At 30.9% G+C, this 13,608-nt stretch overlaps 3 protein-coding genes across 4 annotated transcripts in view; 2 read left to right on the top strand and 1 right to left on the bottom strand.

The window, feature by feature from the left end:
* The window catches only part of LOC125832090 (serine/threonine-protein kinase STY13-like), a 111,560-nt gene extending 102,290 nt beyond the window's left edge, over positions 1-9,270 (top strand). For both annotated transcript variants that reach the window (XM_049511229.1, XM_049511228.1), the window contains exons 2-7: positions 4,169-4,516; positions 5,926-6,047; positions 7,690-7,886; positions 7,982-8,156; positions 8,593-8,727; positions 8,882-9,270. In XM_049511229.1, the coding sequence (XP_049367186.1) occupies positions 4,177-4,516; positions 5,926-6,047; positions 7,690-7,886; positions 7,982-8,156; positions 8,593-8,727; positions 8,882-9,088 (1,176 nt within the window). In that variant the 5' untranslated portion in view covers positions 4,169-4,176 and the 3' untranslated portion in view covers positions 9,089-9,270. The remainder of the gene's footprint in view (positions 1-4,168; positions 4,517-5,925; positions 6,048-7,689; positions 7,887-7,981; positions 8,157-8,592; positions 8,728-8,881) is intronic.
* The window catches only part of LOC125832105 (rac-like GTP-binding protein 3), a 235,728-nt gene that overhangs the window by 108,398 nt on the left and 113,722 nt on the right, over positions 1-13,608 (top strand). The window lies entirely within an intron of this gene.
* On the bottom strand, positions 9,706-10,952 carry LOC125832104 (bidirectional sugar transporter SWEET5-like). The gene is made up of 6 exons (XM_049511242.1): positions 10,897-10,952; positions 10,786-10,822; positions 10,483-10,699; positions 10,146-10,307; positions 9,947-10,066; positions 9,706-9,840 (listed from the first exon to the last, which is right to left on the bottom strand). The coding sequence occupies exons 1-6, from the start codon at positions 10,934-10,936 to the stop codon at positions 9,706-9,708; spliced, it is 711 nt and encodes a 236-aa protein (XP_049367199.1). The 5' UTR covers positions 10,937-10,952.

The raw sequence follows: 13,608 nt of genomic DNA, 5'->3' as shown, positions 1-13,608 counted from the left end.
CTGTTTTTTTCTGTAGCTAGGAGTAGTGCCGTTTTGAAATCTTTGCTTATCAGGAGGTTTCTTTGGGATTTGGTTTTGATCTAAAGATTTATTGGTTGTATGGATTGATTTCTATTCACTTCAACTTTTTAAATTTTCATAATAAATCCATTGATAATTGGTGTTTTGGTGGAAGAGTTGGTTTCAATTGAACGAGCGAAGAAGAAGAAGAGATATCTATAATTGTATTATCTTTGTCCTTATTTGTATAAACTAGTAAGTATATATCAATTTGATTTGTATAATTATTATTATCGATTGATTATTGGAGGTTTTGTCAGTTAATTGTATTTGAATCGAGTGAATATTGAAAAAGCAACGATGCCAATAATTGTATAATTAGATTATTTTCGTTCGTATTTAAATCAGGAATAATAACATCACAATCCACAAGCAGGCTGTGAAGATACAGAAAACGAACTCACATTTCCAAGATTCGCACAGATGAATTCATTTAGGCAGATATTACTATTGTTTGTTTGATTCTGAGCTTCTGCTGAATGATAGTAAATCAAGAAAACTGACAAATAATCTAAAGCTACCATTCTCAACTCCTACTAGATATTCAAAACTAATCCAAAGAAAGAAGCAGAGATATTCAATAATAATTTGATACTCCTATAACATACTTCTCTATAATCTCTTGTCATTTTGTGCATATTTTATGTTCTTAATATCTTTTTCTACAACATATGTTTCCGTCTACACCCTTGTTGACTTAGAATTTTCAGCTTTGAGACTTGAAAGAAAACATAAAGTAAGGAGGGCCAAAAAGAAGTGGGATGTTGAAATTTCTTGTATAATTGTGGTGTCTGGTCAGCATACGACTATTTCACTAGTAAATTTCATGAGAAGTCGAATTTTTGACCAAAGTAAGCTATTATAAAAATCAATTTACTAAAATAATACCTTTTTTTAAAATTTTACAAAACTAGTATAAACGTAGTTCACAGTAACGTTTTAGGTTATATTTTATTCAAAAAAATTGAATAATAAAAAGACAAAAATTGACAGAGTAAACAGACATAAAACGTTATTGTCAGTAACGTTTTATAATTCGTTACTCTGAGGCACGTTTTACAGCTAAAATGTGACTCACAGTAACCTTTTTCTGGAATGACTGAAAATTAAAAAAACAATCTTGTACATGACTCATTCAACTTTATTAAACTTTCCACTATTAAAATGAATATATATATATATATATATATTCACATATATAAATTTCTCTTTTCATACATAGATAATACTTTTGCAAGGAAAATAAGTTGTGAGGAGGCTTTACTACAATATCAATTAATTCCTTTGTCTCTTTTATTATGATGTAGCCATTATATTTTTTTTAATAGTTGGTTTGCTTACTTATTACATCAAATTTTAATTCAATAACTTCTTTATTGATAGTCTAATATTTAATAATGAGAAGAAACCGATTGGTCTAATATTTGGAAGGGATGCTATCTTAGGCTTGAATTAACAAGATCTTTCATATGATTTATTTACAAATTTTGAAATTGAAATGATACAAGACAAGCTCCAATTTGTGTAAAGTCATCCTCACTTTTTTTTTCCTTTTGTATAAAAAAAATATTGTCTATATGAAAAGAGAAAGAAAAGAGAAAATCATATATATTTCAAATGAAGGTATGTATAAAATATATCTATCCATTTTAATAGTGGAAATTTGAATAATGAATGAGAGATCTACAAGATTGGATTTCAATTTTCACCATTGAGAAACGTTACTGTGAGTCACGTTTTAGCTGTAAAACGTGCTTCAGAGTAACGAATTATAAAACGTTACTGACAATAACGTTTTATGTCTATTTACTCGGTCAGATTTTTGTCTTTTTGCTATTCATTTTTTTTTAATAAAATATAACCTAAAACGTTACTGTGAACTACGTTTATACTAGCTTTGTAAAATTTTAAAAAAGAAGTATTATTTTGGTAAATTGATTTTTATAATAGCTTACTTTGGTCAAAAATTCCGAAAAGTCATTACTATAGAAGAAAATTTCACAAAAGGTTACTACTATAGATGTGTAAAAATTCATATATAATACACAAAATTCAAAGTACAAGATATAATTGATCATTCTTCTGTTTAATGGATTTTCTAATTGGGTTAGGGTGATGAGGCACTGAAATGGATGGGTAGAAGAAAATTATATGTGTTGGGATTTAATTTATTTGATAAGAAAATGATACGTAATAAATCAAAAAAGTGGATCAAAGGGTATTTTTAACCCAATATGTAAATAAAGGATATATTTAAATTTTTTCTAATAATTCAAGATATTTTTAACCCTTTTCCAAATCAATCGAATCCAAATTCAACCAAAAACACATATTTTCCCCCTCTTATATCACACTTGTTTTTTTTACTTTGGGTAGTTTGAGTAATTGGAATATCCTATCATGAGGTGTTTCTCTATTTTTTTTTGGGAACAAGTGATTTAGCAACTTTATTCTCATGCAAAATTATATAATTATATCACAAATCACTTGTTTATTACTCATAGTCGATGTCTATCCATTAGCATAATTATTGTAATTAATTAACTAGTGATATCTCCCCACCCATCGTGATGTGATTTAATCACTCTAAGGATAGTCTTTTTGCCAACTTTAATTAATCACAAAGATAAAGGATTGCCAGTCAAAATACAAAAAAAATTACTTTTCCTTTTCAATTAAGAAAAAGACATGTGAAGTCAACTCTAACTTTTGACAGTGACCTTCTAATACATAAATAAATAAATAAAAATCTCTCTCCATGTCAAAATATTACGTGTTATTTTTATTAAAGGTATTTATCATATTAAAAGTTTAAGATGAAATTATTTTTTATTAGTAATTATTTTGAAGATTACAAATACATCAATTATGTAACACATAAATATATTAATATGTAATAAAAAATATATCCTAATACATAAAAAAGAATAAAACAATTTAAATAATTATTCTAATTAATATCTTTTAAGAGGCGTAAAAAATAAAAATCATAAATAAGGGACTAGGGAGTAGTGAACAACCTAGACACGTTGCAACATATTTTTTTATTTTTTTTTGTATTTCAAATGATAATTTACAAACTTTTCCGCTTCAAATAAAAATATTATTTTGTACTAATATCTTTCTCATGTGTTGTCATTTTTTTGTTTTTATAGTGCGTTTACTTGTACAACCAGTTAAAAACTGACAGGTTTTATTATGGAGTATTTATTCAGGGATTAAATGATTGCAACTCAAATCAACGATTCAAATAATTGCTTTTTTCTTCAAAATTAAATACTTAATTTGTATTATTACGTGAACAATCCAAATAGTTGGGCAGGCTACTTTGATTCAAGTTTTTCCTCTCTTTCAATTTTATATAAGGTTTATATGGATATAAATTTTAAGAATGTAAATTATTACTTTATTTATTTTTGAATTTTGATCTTAAATTAAAGGTGTTTAATATGTTCAAATTAATTTGCACATAATAAAGAAACTACTATATGTCATCATACATAGTAGTTTGAATCGTTTTTTTTTTATTAATAGAAAAACTAGTTAGATTATATAATTTTATTGTATATGGTGCATCAATATGTCTAAAAATTCTAATTTTTATTTTTCACAAGTACATACACATAACCGTATATATTTAACTTCTGCTTTAAAAATACATATGTATACAATTGACCACATATATATTTAGAATTAGAAATTTTATCTTGAAGATTTTTCAATTAGGATAAAATATTGTATGTGTACGGATACATGTATTGATGCATTTAGAAACTAATAATACTAATAACGCTATTATGAAATTTTCCCTTTTTATAAAAATGGAAGTCTTTCATAAATTTATAAGGAAAAAACAGAGGAGAGTAGATGGAAAGAAATAAATGAGAAAAGAGAGAGTAGTGGGTCAGTAATACACCTTGTCTTCAGGCAATTCCATGTGCCCACATGCCGATGCTCTCTTCTTCCATTTTTACTTCTTTGCTCTGAAACAAATTTCCTTTCCTTTTTTGGCTTAATTAATTTCTATAAATATCAAACGCTCAATCCATATACAGTCACAGAATCTACAGCTTTATCAATAACATAAGAGAAATTGGGGAGTAGGTAGAAAACGAAATGGAGAAGGGAAGTGATGGATTTGTGAGAGCTGATCAGATTGATTTGAAGAGTTTAGATGAGCAACTCGAAAGGCATCTTAACAGAGCATTGACTATGGAGAAGACAAACAACAAGAAGAAACCGTTGGATGATTCCTGCATTAATTACTCTACCGCTACGGCCGCAGCTGCAACCGTCACCGCCGCTGCCGCTTCCTTATCTCTATCTTCTTCCGTCAAACCCAGGCAAAGACACGACTGGGAAATTGATCCGTCAAAACTTATCATCAAAAGCGTCATTGCTCGTGGTACCTTTGGTACCGTCCACCGTGGTGTTTACGACGGTATAGATGTCGCCGGTCAGTCACTTCCCTAATTTTTATTTCTTTATTAATTAAAGTACCATATTCGGAAAAATTTCTGTTCAATGATTCCTGTGTGATACAGTTTCACTATTATCCCTGATCTTCAATTTTATTTTTCAAAAGAATTTGTTATTGTTATTATCTATCCTCTGTCCAATTTATCTGACGTTCAAAACTTTTAAACATTAATGGTGAATTGGAACATTAAAAACTTTATTTTTTTGTTTGATAACTATCATAATAATGAACAACTTAAAAGAAAGACGTAAAAAAGAAATTATGAAGTTCAAGAGGCTGAACAACAAAGTTTGATTTTGGACAAATACCATCCTTACGAAAATGTACACATGGTAGAAAAATTACGTTAATATATTGAAATATGATATGCTATATTTGTGCTAAAACAATAAACCCAGACTCTCAAAATTTCAATGGTGTCACGTGCAAATATTACTACTATTTTAACTTTTGTGGAGGGGTAGAGAGTTTGTTAGGGAACCGCGGGAAGAGCATTTTTGGGACTGTCGGTCCATTTTCCTTTTATGTTCTGTTGAGAAGTTTTTTTTTATTTTTATTTTATCCTTTCAGTTATTTAATTGAAGAATAGGTACTAGGAACTTAAACAGAATAGAATGGTAAAAAATGGTCATAAATTCTATTGTAAATAATGGAAAATTTGTGCTCAGGTACATCAAAGTTTTATGGGCCTATTCATGGTTCAACTTTAATATTCTTTATTCAGTGTTTGTTTTTGAATTTTGTGGTATTAAACTAAATATAGTATCTAAATGTCTTTTAATCTTGTGATTTTTAAACAGTTCATGTGAACAATAATTATAGAGTTGTCAGTAAAGGAAAGAGATTATTTTTTTTTAAAATGAACTAAATAGGAAAATAATACAAACAAATTGAAACGGAGGGAGTGTATTTATTAGTTTTCTTCTTTCGGTTGGAGTGTGTTGGGAGTAACAGAATGAATATTGTATAGTGATTTGATGGCTCAAAATCTGAGTGTATTCTTATGGAATCCGTGAATAACGGCACGGGGTTTGGGTTGAATTATGCAAGTTGCAGATGACTGCATTAACTTTAGCTGGTCTTGCAATGTTGCTGTATTTCATGTGATTCAATCTGTTAGTCAAGTAATAATAAAGTAATACAAAACATTAATGCCTGACAAACCGATCCTACAACTCTGGATCTCATAATACATATTATATTTTTATATTCTTTTTTTAATTAGCCTTTTGGTGTTAAATATGGTTGTCATTGTCACTGCTATAGGAGGACATTAATAAATAATAAAATTTGCTTGTTCAACTTTTAAACAATTTTTTGAATGATTTACCGCGAAATGGTGGTCTTATTAATGTGCACATTTTGTATTCCTCTGTGACACTCAGTGAAACTACTGGACTGGGGGGAAGAGGGCCACAGAACAGATGCTGAAATAGCATCGCTAAGAGCAGCTTTTACGCAAGAAGTTTCAGTGTGGCATAAGCTTGACCATCCTAATGTTACTAAGGTGACACTCGAACTCTAACCTTTTTATGTGGGGAAGATTTAAGACTTCTTAGATGCTACTGCTTCTGCATGAAACATGCTTGCTCCTAACAAATCAAAGGGGCTAAAGATTTTGTGGTTCATTTAAAAATAATTTCTAACTTTTATTCAGCTTTAGTGTTTTCACTACTTTGCTAATAAAATGTCGACATGGTGCTGGTAGAGCAGTTCTGCAACGGATTAAGTATTCCAAATCATATCTAACTCAACATTTAGATGTAATTTAGAAAAAAGATACCTAATTAGTAATATTCAAATTTAAAGTAAGATAATATGTTTTTGATAACAAATATGAGGGATGGTGGGTTCTAAAGCAGGAAAGTAGATTGTGCTGGACAGACCAATTTAGCGTCTGGTTGTTGAAGTCACTAGTGAGAATATGGGCATAATTTTTAATGACCAAGCTAGATAGCAGGTTCTGATTAGTAGTATTGAGAACTTTGCGAGTCATGCTCTTGTGACCTCTTGAATATGAATGATGACAAGCTTTGTACCAAGGTGTTTGTTATCTGTGTGTCAGAAATTTGAGTGTTGCACTATTCTGTCAAATTGTTTAAGCTTTGCATAAGGTTTTCTTTTGAATTTAGTTCTATAACTTTGGCATAATGATGATGTTGAAGCACAAATCCAAGCAGTTGTCATTATAGGTATTAGTAGCTACTTATACTTGGTGAAGCAATCAACAGTGTGATACCTCCCATACAAGAGTAGAACAAAGGAATCATCTAATTCTATAAGCCGTGTAAATAGCAACATAATCCTTTGAGCTGATAATGTCGGTTGAGATGACTTTTCTATAATGACGATTGAGAAAATGCTGATCTTAGGAAACTTTTGACCAACAAGATTGATGGGGGAATTAGAATTTCATATCAACAAGGTTATTAACACTTAACAGTACAATACACAAGGCGCCACTACCTAACTTTTCAGTGAGAAAAGAGAAAAGGAATATTACATGTTAGGTCAACTTGAATGGATGTACCTTAAATTCCAACTATCAGGATGCTAGACTGTCAGGAAGTTGCAATAATGTCTTTTTGAATTTTGCCGAAATCCGAACAAGATGTAATTTGATTGTCAAGTTCTGCTCTCTGACAGTTGATGAACTTGAGCTATCTTTTCGTATGCAGAACACACATGTCTTAATTCTCAAAACATCTTTGTGAGGACAAAAGACATCATATGTGTTATTTCTGGTTTAAGCAAATGAAATACAAAATTCATTCATTCATTACAAGAGACCTTTATGGTGAAGGTGAAAGAATGATGCCTGAAGAACAGTTGAGGGTGATGAGGAGCAAGCCTGTATCTTCTGTTGGCTGTAACAAACAACTGCAGTTTCCATTTTTAGTTAATTTTACAGGCTGCTGTTTAGTATGATTTACTATGTGCCTCTGCTAGTTGGATGCCTAGTCTGTACTCTGTAGTGCCGTATTTCATGCACAACATAAAGACCACTGGATTATGGGAAACTTCATGTGTCCAAAGTCCTATCTCATATCTCAGCATAAGAACTGATTTTGCTTAGATGTACTCATATATTTCTAATAAACTGTTTATTTCACATAAAACATCTAATATATCTCTCCAATTTAATGCAGTTCATTGGGGCAACTATGGGATCTTCTGGGCTCAATATACAAACAGAAAATGGTCATATTGGCATGCCTAGTAACATATGCTGCGTTGTTGTGGAATACCTTCCGGGTGGTGCATTAAAATCTTACCTAATAAAGAACAGAAGAAGGAAGCTAGCATTCAAAGTTGTTGTGCAGATGGCACTTGATATGGCCAGAGGGTAATCGGAACTCTTGACTTTCTCATGTATTTCAAACGCCCCTGAAATATATATACCATTTATCTGAATAAAGGTCAAACATTTGAACTTTGTAGGTTAAGTTATCTTCACTCGCAAAAGATTGTGCATAGAGATGTCAAGACAGAGAATATGCTATTGGATAAGACACGTACAGTAAAAATTGCTGATTTTGGGGTTGCTCGCGTTGAGGCTTCTAATCCAAATGACATGACTGGGGAGACCGGAACCCTTGGATATATGGCTCCTGAGGTAATTTTGGAAGTGGAGAGGATTCACTTTTCCACACTATCCTTCATTCATGTCATTTTATCTGGCTGGTCTTTTTTTTTTTGTCCTTTAGATGGATTAACCAGATTCAGCTCATATAAAACTTTTTTCCCTTTTTTTCGCCAAGTTCAATTTTTCCTTTTGATCTGTATAACTATACATACTACAAAACACAAAGTTCAGCGTTAATTGTTCAAAATATGCTAAATATTCTCCATTTGCACTCTCCATCTTTCTAGCATCCTAAGAAGAGTAATGGGAGGGAGGGGTAGGAGAAGTAACCCCCCAAAATCCAGTCAATTGGTGAAGTGTTTCAAAAGACAGGGCAAGATAATGTTCAATAATGAAAACACTGAAAAGGAAGAGTAGTTGTACATAACATTCACTATTACTGAATTGTTGAATGCTAAAACTACAGGTTCTCAATGGCAATCCATACAATAGAAAATGTGATGTGTACAGTTTTGGCATATGCGTGTGGGAGATTTATTGTTGCGACATGCCATATCCTGACCTCAGCTTCTCAGAAGTTACTTCAGCTGTAGTTCGCCAGGTAAACTCTCCAGCATCCTAGCACTTCTTGGACATAAGTAATGACATATTAAGGCAGACATATAGATCAGAGAAGAATATACAGTTCTTGGTTTTGTATTTCGTATACGCTTTTTGTCACCTTATTTAACTGTGGTTTCTGTTGTGCCACACAGAATCTAAGGCCAGATATACCAAGGTGTTGCCCAAGTTCCCTTGCTAATGTAATGAAGAGATGCTGGGACGCTAACCCTGACAAACGGCCTGAGATGGACGAGGTAGTATCCATGATAGAAGCTATTGATACATCAAAAGGCGGAGGAATGATTCCCGTTGATCAACAACAGGGTTGTTTCTGTTTCCGAAGGCATAGAGGACCTTGAAGCAGCTTATAGCTCAAGCAGACATACAAAAGTAGGTAAATTTCATCTCAATTTCCAAATATTTGACAAAGGAAGTAAACTTGCAGAGCCACAATATTTGAACAGTTCTATTGAGATGCTATGCTGCATGCATTTTTCTCTTGGTTTGATGTAAAGCTTACACATTTCTGTTCTCTTTTTTTTCTTATATTATACATACTTCCAATCTTCTTCTTTTTTCCTTTTCTATTTGACTACTGATTTTTGTTTTAATCTAGTTACACTTTCTGTGTGTAGCAACAAAATAAGAAGCCAATATCAACTATGTACACAATAAATTAAATAGCTTAAACAGCAACTTATAAAAAAAATTACAAAGTGACCTGTCATAACATGTTAAGTCAAGCTGGTCCAATCAGTGCATCCACCTCAAATTCTAAATTCAAATAATTCAGAATTACATTTATTTTTTCTTTCCATTTTAGAGGTCAGTGGGAAAATAATCAATCTCCAACATAGCCATACAGTGACCCTATTTTAATGAAGAATCGAAAAAGCGCTGGGCTGACTTGGAGACCTGGAACCTTGGCTTAGTAATGAATGAAGGGAATCTCTTCGAGCTTCCTCTATCAGTGGCTTTAGACTGTGTCTGCGTTTCTTTGAAGTTCAATTTCATTTGGCTTTCCTTCATCGTCCCAATTGGTGGTTTTGTAATATTTTGCATAAAGGATGAGCTGAATTGCTCCAGATAACGTTCCCAGACCATTGGGTATCTATCATTAGTTTAGAAGTAAAAAAAAATACAGATTAATTCAAAATGTAATCTCACAAGCAGAGTCTGTCTGGGAATAAATAATAAGAGTGAGTATAATTAATTACCAGGATGTAAGGATCAAATTTGAGGAATGCATAGGCGAACCAAATACCTCCATTGCAAAAGTTTGCAAGTGAGAGGTAAAATGGCATGAATTTCACACTCTTGGTGCTGATCACTCGACGCTATATATGATTTATATTGTCAGTGTATATAACATAAATTCTATAACGTAATGTAAATCTTAGAAGGAAAGATTAATACCATGACGGTGAGGGGAGAAGCGTACATAGCAACATTCATAATGACAGCCAATATACCAACGAGCATTGATCTATTCTTGGTTCCATGAAGGAAAGTAAGCGTAACGAAAACGAGGATCGCAAAAAGGATTATTTCAACTCCCAAAAAAATAGAAATCTTCTTCTGTTAGACATATAAGAAAAACATGTTAGTTTAAATTACAATGGCGCAAGATTTTCACATCATAATCTTTTTTTATTTCATTTTTTCACCACGTGTCGAGTTTTATCTGACACGGATACGACATCATTTTTGAAGAGTTAGAGCAACATAGTAAATGAGTTGAGTATGTACGTACACGCTTTGGCCCATCGGAATAGATAAAGAAGACGATTATATATAAGAATTCAATAAAGAGACCAATGCCATTAATAGTAACAACAAGAAGACTGTCAGGATGAACAAATGGCATTCCATAAAACACCCAAACTGCACAATTCAATGCAGTTACAACGTAAGGATCTGGTTTGAATTGCATCACCGTCTTTGCTTTCCATATTTTTATGAACGTTGGCCTGTATGCATGCACACACCTCGATTAATTTAACTAAATTGATAAATAATTAATCATAATAGTTCACATTATGCCAAGGGGACTTACATGGGAGATAAAAAGAGGCAAAACGATATAACATTTCCTGCATGAAGAATTATTGAATGTTAAAAGATCGTTAATATAAAGAATTAATGAATAGTATGATAAGGCACTGACCGATAATTCCAACGATCGTCCGTATTGTATCTGTATTCATTTTGTCTAGATATCTGATTAATAGTGGAAGAGGAGATTAATAAGTAACTTCAAAACTAATTAAGCAAAGGAGTAAATTGGTGAATTTCAAGGCTAGAAGATCATATTTAATTTGTATATATGGGATTTGAAACCTCAGTGGTTGAAATTAAAACCCTTATATGTTGAATTATTTAAGGAAACACATGGAATTCTGGAAGTATTTATACATGACAAATAGGTGAGTTAATTTTGCTCAGTTGGTTACTAGTGAGAAAAAGTAGTAAGAGTTCAAGTGAAAATAGCTTATTTTGTTGCTATATACATGGAACTTTATCTACAAATTTAACCACAACCATGTGACTTTTCTTTGTTTGAGGATTTTGTGGTAATGCTAGTAAAGAGTGACCATATATTTATCCAAATATTTATCAACTAATTGATCTCATTAGCCGTAATTTATGGTCAGTACATCACTACTGGTAGTGAGCAGTGACATAAATTGTATAACTAGATTTAATTATTTTTTTTCTTCTCTTATTTTTCCATTATCGAAAGATCATAATTTAGGAGAAAGAGAGTTTGACTATAGAAAAAAATTCAAAATACTTTGATTTTTGTTCTCAAATTTTACAAAAGTTGTTGTATCAAATATAATGGTTATACCATATCTAATTCAAAATTAAACTTGAATTTAATTACAATTTTAATTACACCATCATTCTTAAACAGAGATCGTCGATTTGAGTCCTTAGGGTAGGAAATCGTCTTTGTTAGGGAGCATTTTACTCCACCCCACCCCAAGGTCTCCCATGTGGATATTGGATGGAAAAAAAACTAGGATCTCTTTGACAATGAATGGGAATTATTCTCCTCTTCCAATTATATTTTTAAAAGCTAAACATCTTCTCCAACTTCAAGCAATAAATATTCTTCCTCCTTTATTATAATATTTTAAACCTTTTAAATATCTTACTTTCCTCTAAATTACAACCAATCACTTTTTTATTTTTTCTAATATCATGATTTTGTTTTCTCTTTTTAATCTATAATAATTAAGGACTAACTTATCAAGCAAATAAAATCATCATTTATAGAGTAGTATTACTTACAAAAAAGTTGAAGGATTCATGTCAAATCCATGCAAAAAAAATTAAAATGTTTGTATGATTTTTGTAGTCTAAACTCCATATTCTCTGTGGGTGGTAACTATCAAAATTGTCTAACTCATCCCATTTGCCAGGGCATTTGTACAGTGCAATGATAAGCCTATAAGTAAAAGAAATCCCCTATTTTTTATTTATTTTTTATGTGAGGTTTGGTATCCGTATTAAAGTTTGATTAATTCAAATTCATACATTGCAAGATTCATTTCTGATGCGGCATGACACTCCTTAAGAAAAATCAAAATTTGAACCTGTAACTTCTGATTAAGAATAAATCGCGTATTATATATAGTGCATTCAAACATTACATTTATTCAGTTGAAATAATGCTTGTTGGGTTAAATTAACTTTCTTTACGCCAACTACATGATGGATCCTCGTGAACTTCCCCTTTTTATATATTACAATTTCCATTGAAAAAAATAATATAGTATTATCATTGAAACGAATATTATCTTGTTTTGACTATAATGTTAAAATAGCATATGATTAGTTGGACTAATAATTATATCTTGCAGTTGTGTAGAATCTTCTCCTATCTTTGTTAAGTTTCCATATTTTATTCATTAATTAAACGCCTGTATCTATCAGGTTATCAAAAAGTATGGTTATATAATTAAGAAAACTTATATATTTTTATTATTTAATTATAAGGTATGAAGAGAAAGCGTTGAAGAAATGTGTTACTAGTGATGTTGAACTTTCAACTTTTTCCGCTAGGATATATTGGTTTAATACGTAACAAGTGATTGAAACTATAGTTTGGGGGAAATTTTGGTTTTGGATAATTCAAAGAAGACACATCTCAAGTCAATAATACTCATTTCTTACACAAAATAGTATTACTATATGTTCAATTTTTACAAAAAGACGAGAGCCTCCAAACTCAATGTCAAATCTTATTTATCTAATTATGTAATGTGATAAAATTAGCCCATAAAAATTATATAGTTCGTATAAGTTGACTGGCATCAACCAATGAAAATCTTGTCTAAATATTTTTAAAAGATAATTTCTAATTTGATATTATATATATATATATATATATATATATATATATATAGCCAGAATAAAAAAAATGGTTTTATTAGATACTAAAAATAGTTATCAAAATCTATTAAAGCAAAAACTTAATGAAAATTAGATAGGGTGGATTATGACCCATAATATAGATAATTTCAGTCTTAGTAATTTTTGAACGGATCAATAACTGACTTATTTTATTTTGATTCGCTCAAATTCAACTCAATTCAAATTGACACTCTACAATGCGACTTACGAGTACCAACATGAACTAGGCGTTTCGAGAAACAGTATATGCAAATGTTGATACATTATTGCAAATCAATATTTGAATTAACCAATTTTTCCATTATTTTAATCAAACTTTGAAATATATGTTTGATGATTATTATCAAGTGAAATTATGGGTTTCACTCGAAGAGGTTTAATTAAATTTCTTTCAAGCAAAATATATTATCTAACAAAAATTGATGAACGGCGTTTACTCTCTTTTTTTTTTCTTTAA

Source organism: Solanum verrucosum, unplaced genomic scaffold (genome assembly GCF_900185275.1).
Source record: "Solanum verrucosum unplaced genomic scaffold, falcon-dt-bn FXZP01000009.1, whole genome shotgun sequence".
In the NCBI taxonomy this organism is placed as follows: domain Eukaryota; kingdom Viridiplantae; phylum Streptophyta; class Magnoliopsida; order Solanales; family Solanaceae; genus Solanum; species Solanum verrucosum.
This window is presented reverse-complemented; position numbering and strand designations above follow the sequence as displayed.

Bases quoted from the DNA above. Each gene is read 5' to 3' on its own strand.
- LOC125832104 (XM_049511242.1), bottom strand. From the start codon at position 10,936: ATGAATACAGATACAATACGGACGATCGTTGGAATTATCG. The intron at 10,700-10,785 runs GTAAGTCCCCTT...GCATGCATACAG, and splicing joins TGCCTCTTTTTATCTCCCAT to GCCAACGTTCATAAAAATAT. The intron at 9,841-9,946 runs GTAATTAATTAT...AACTAATGATAG, and splicing joins AATTTGATCCTTACATCCTG to ATACCCAATGGTCTGGGAAC.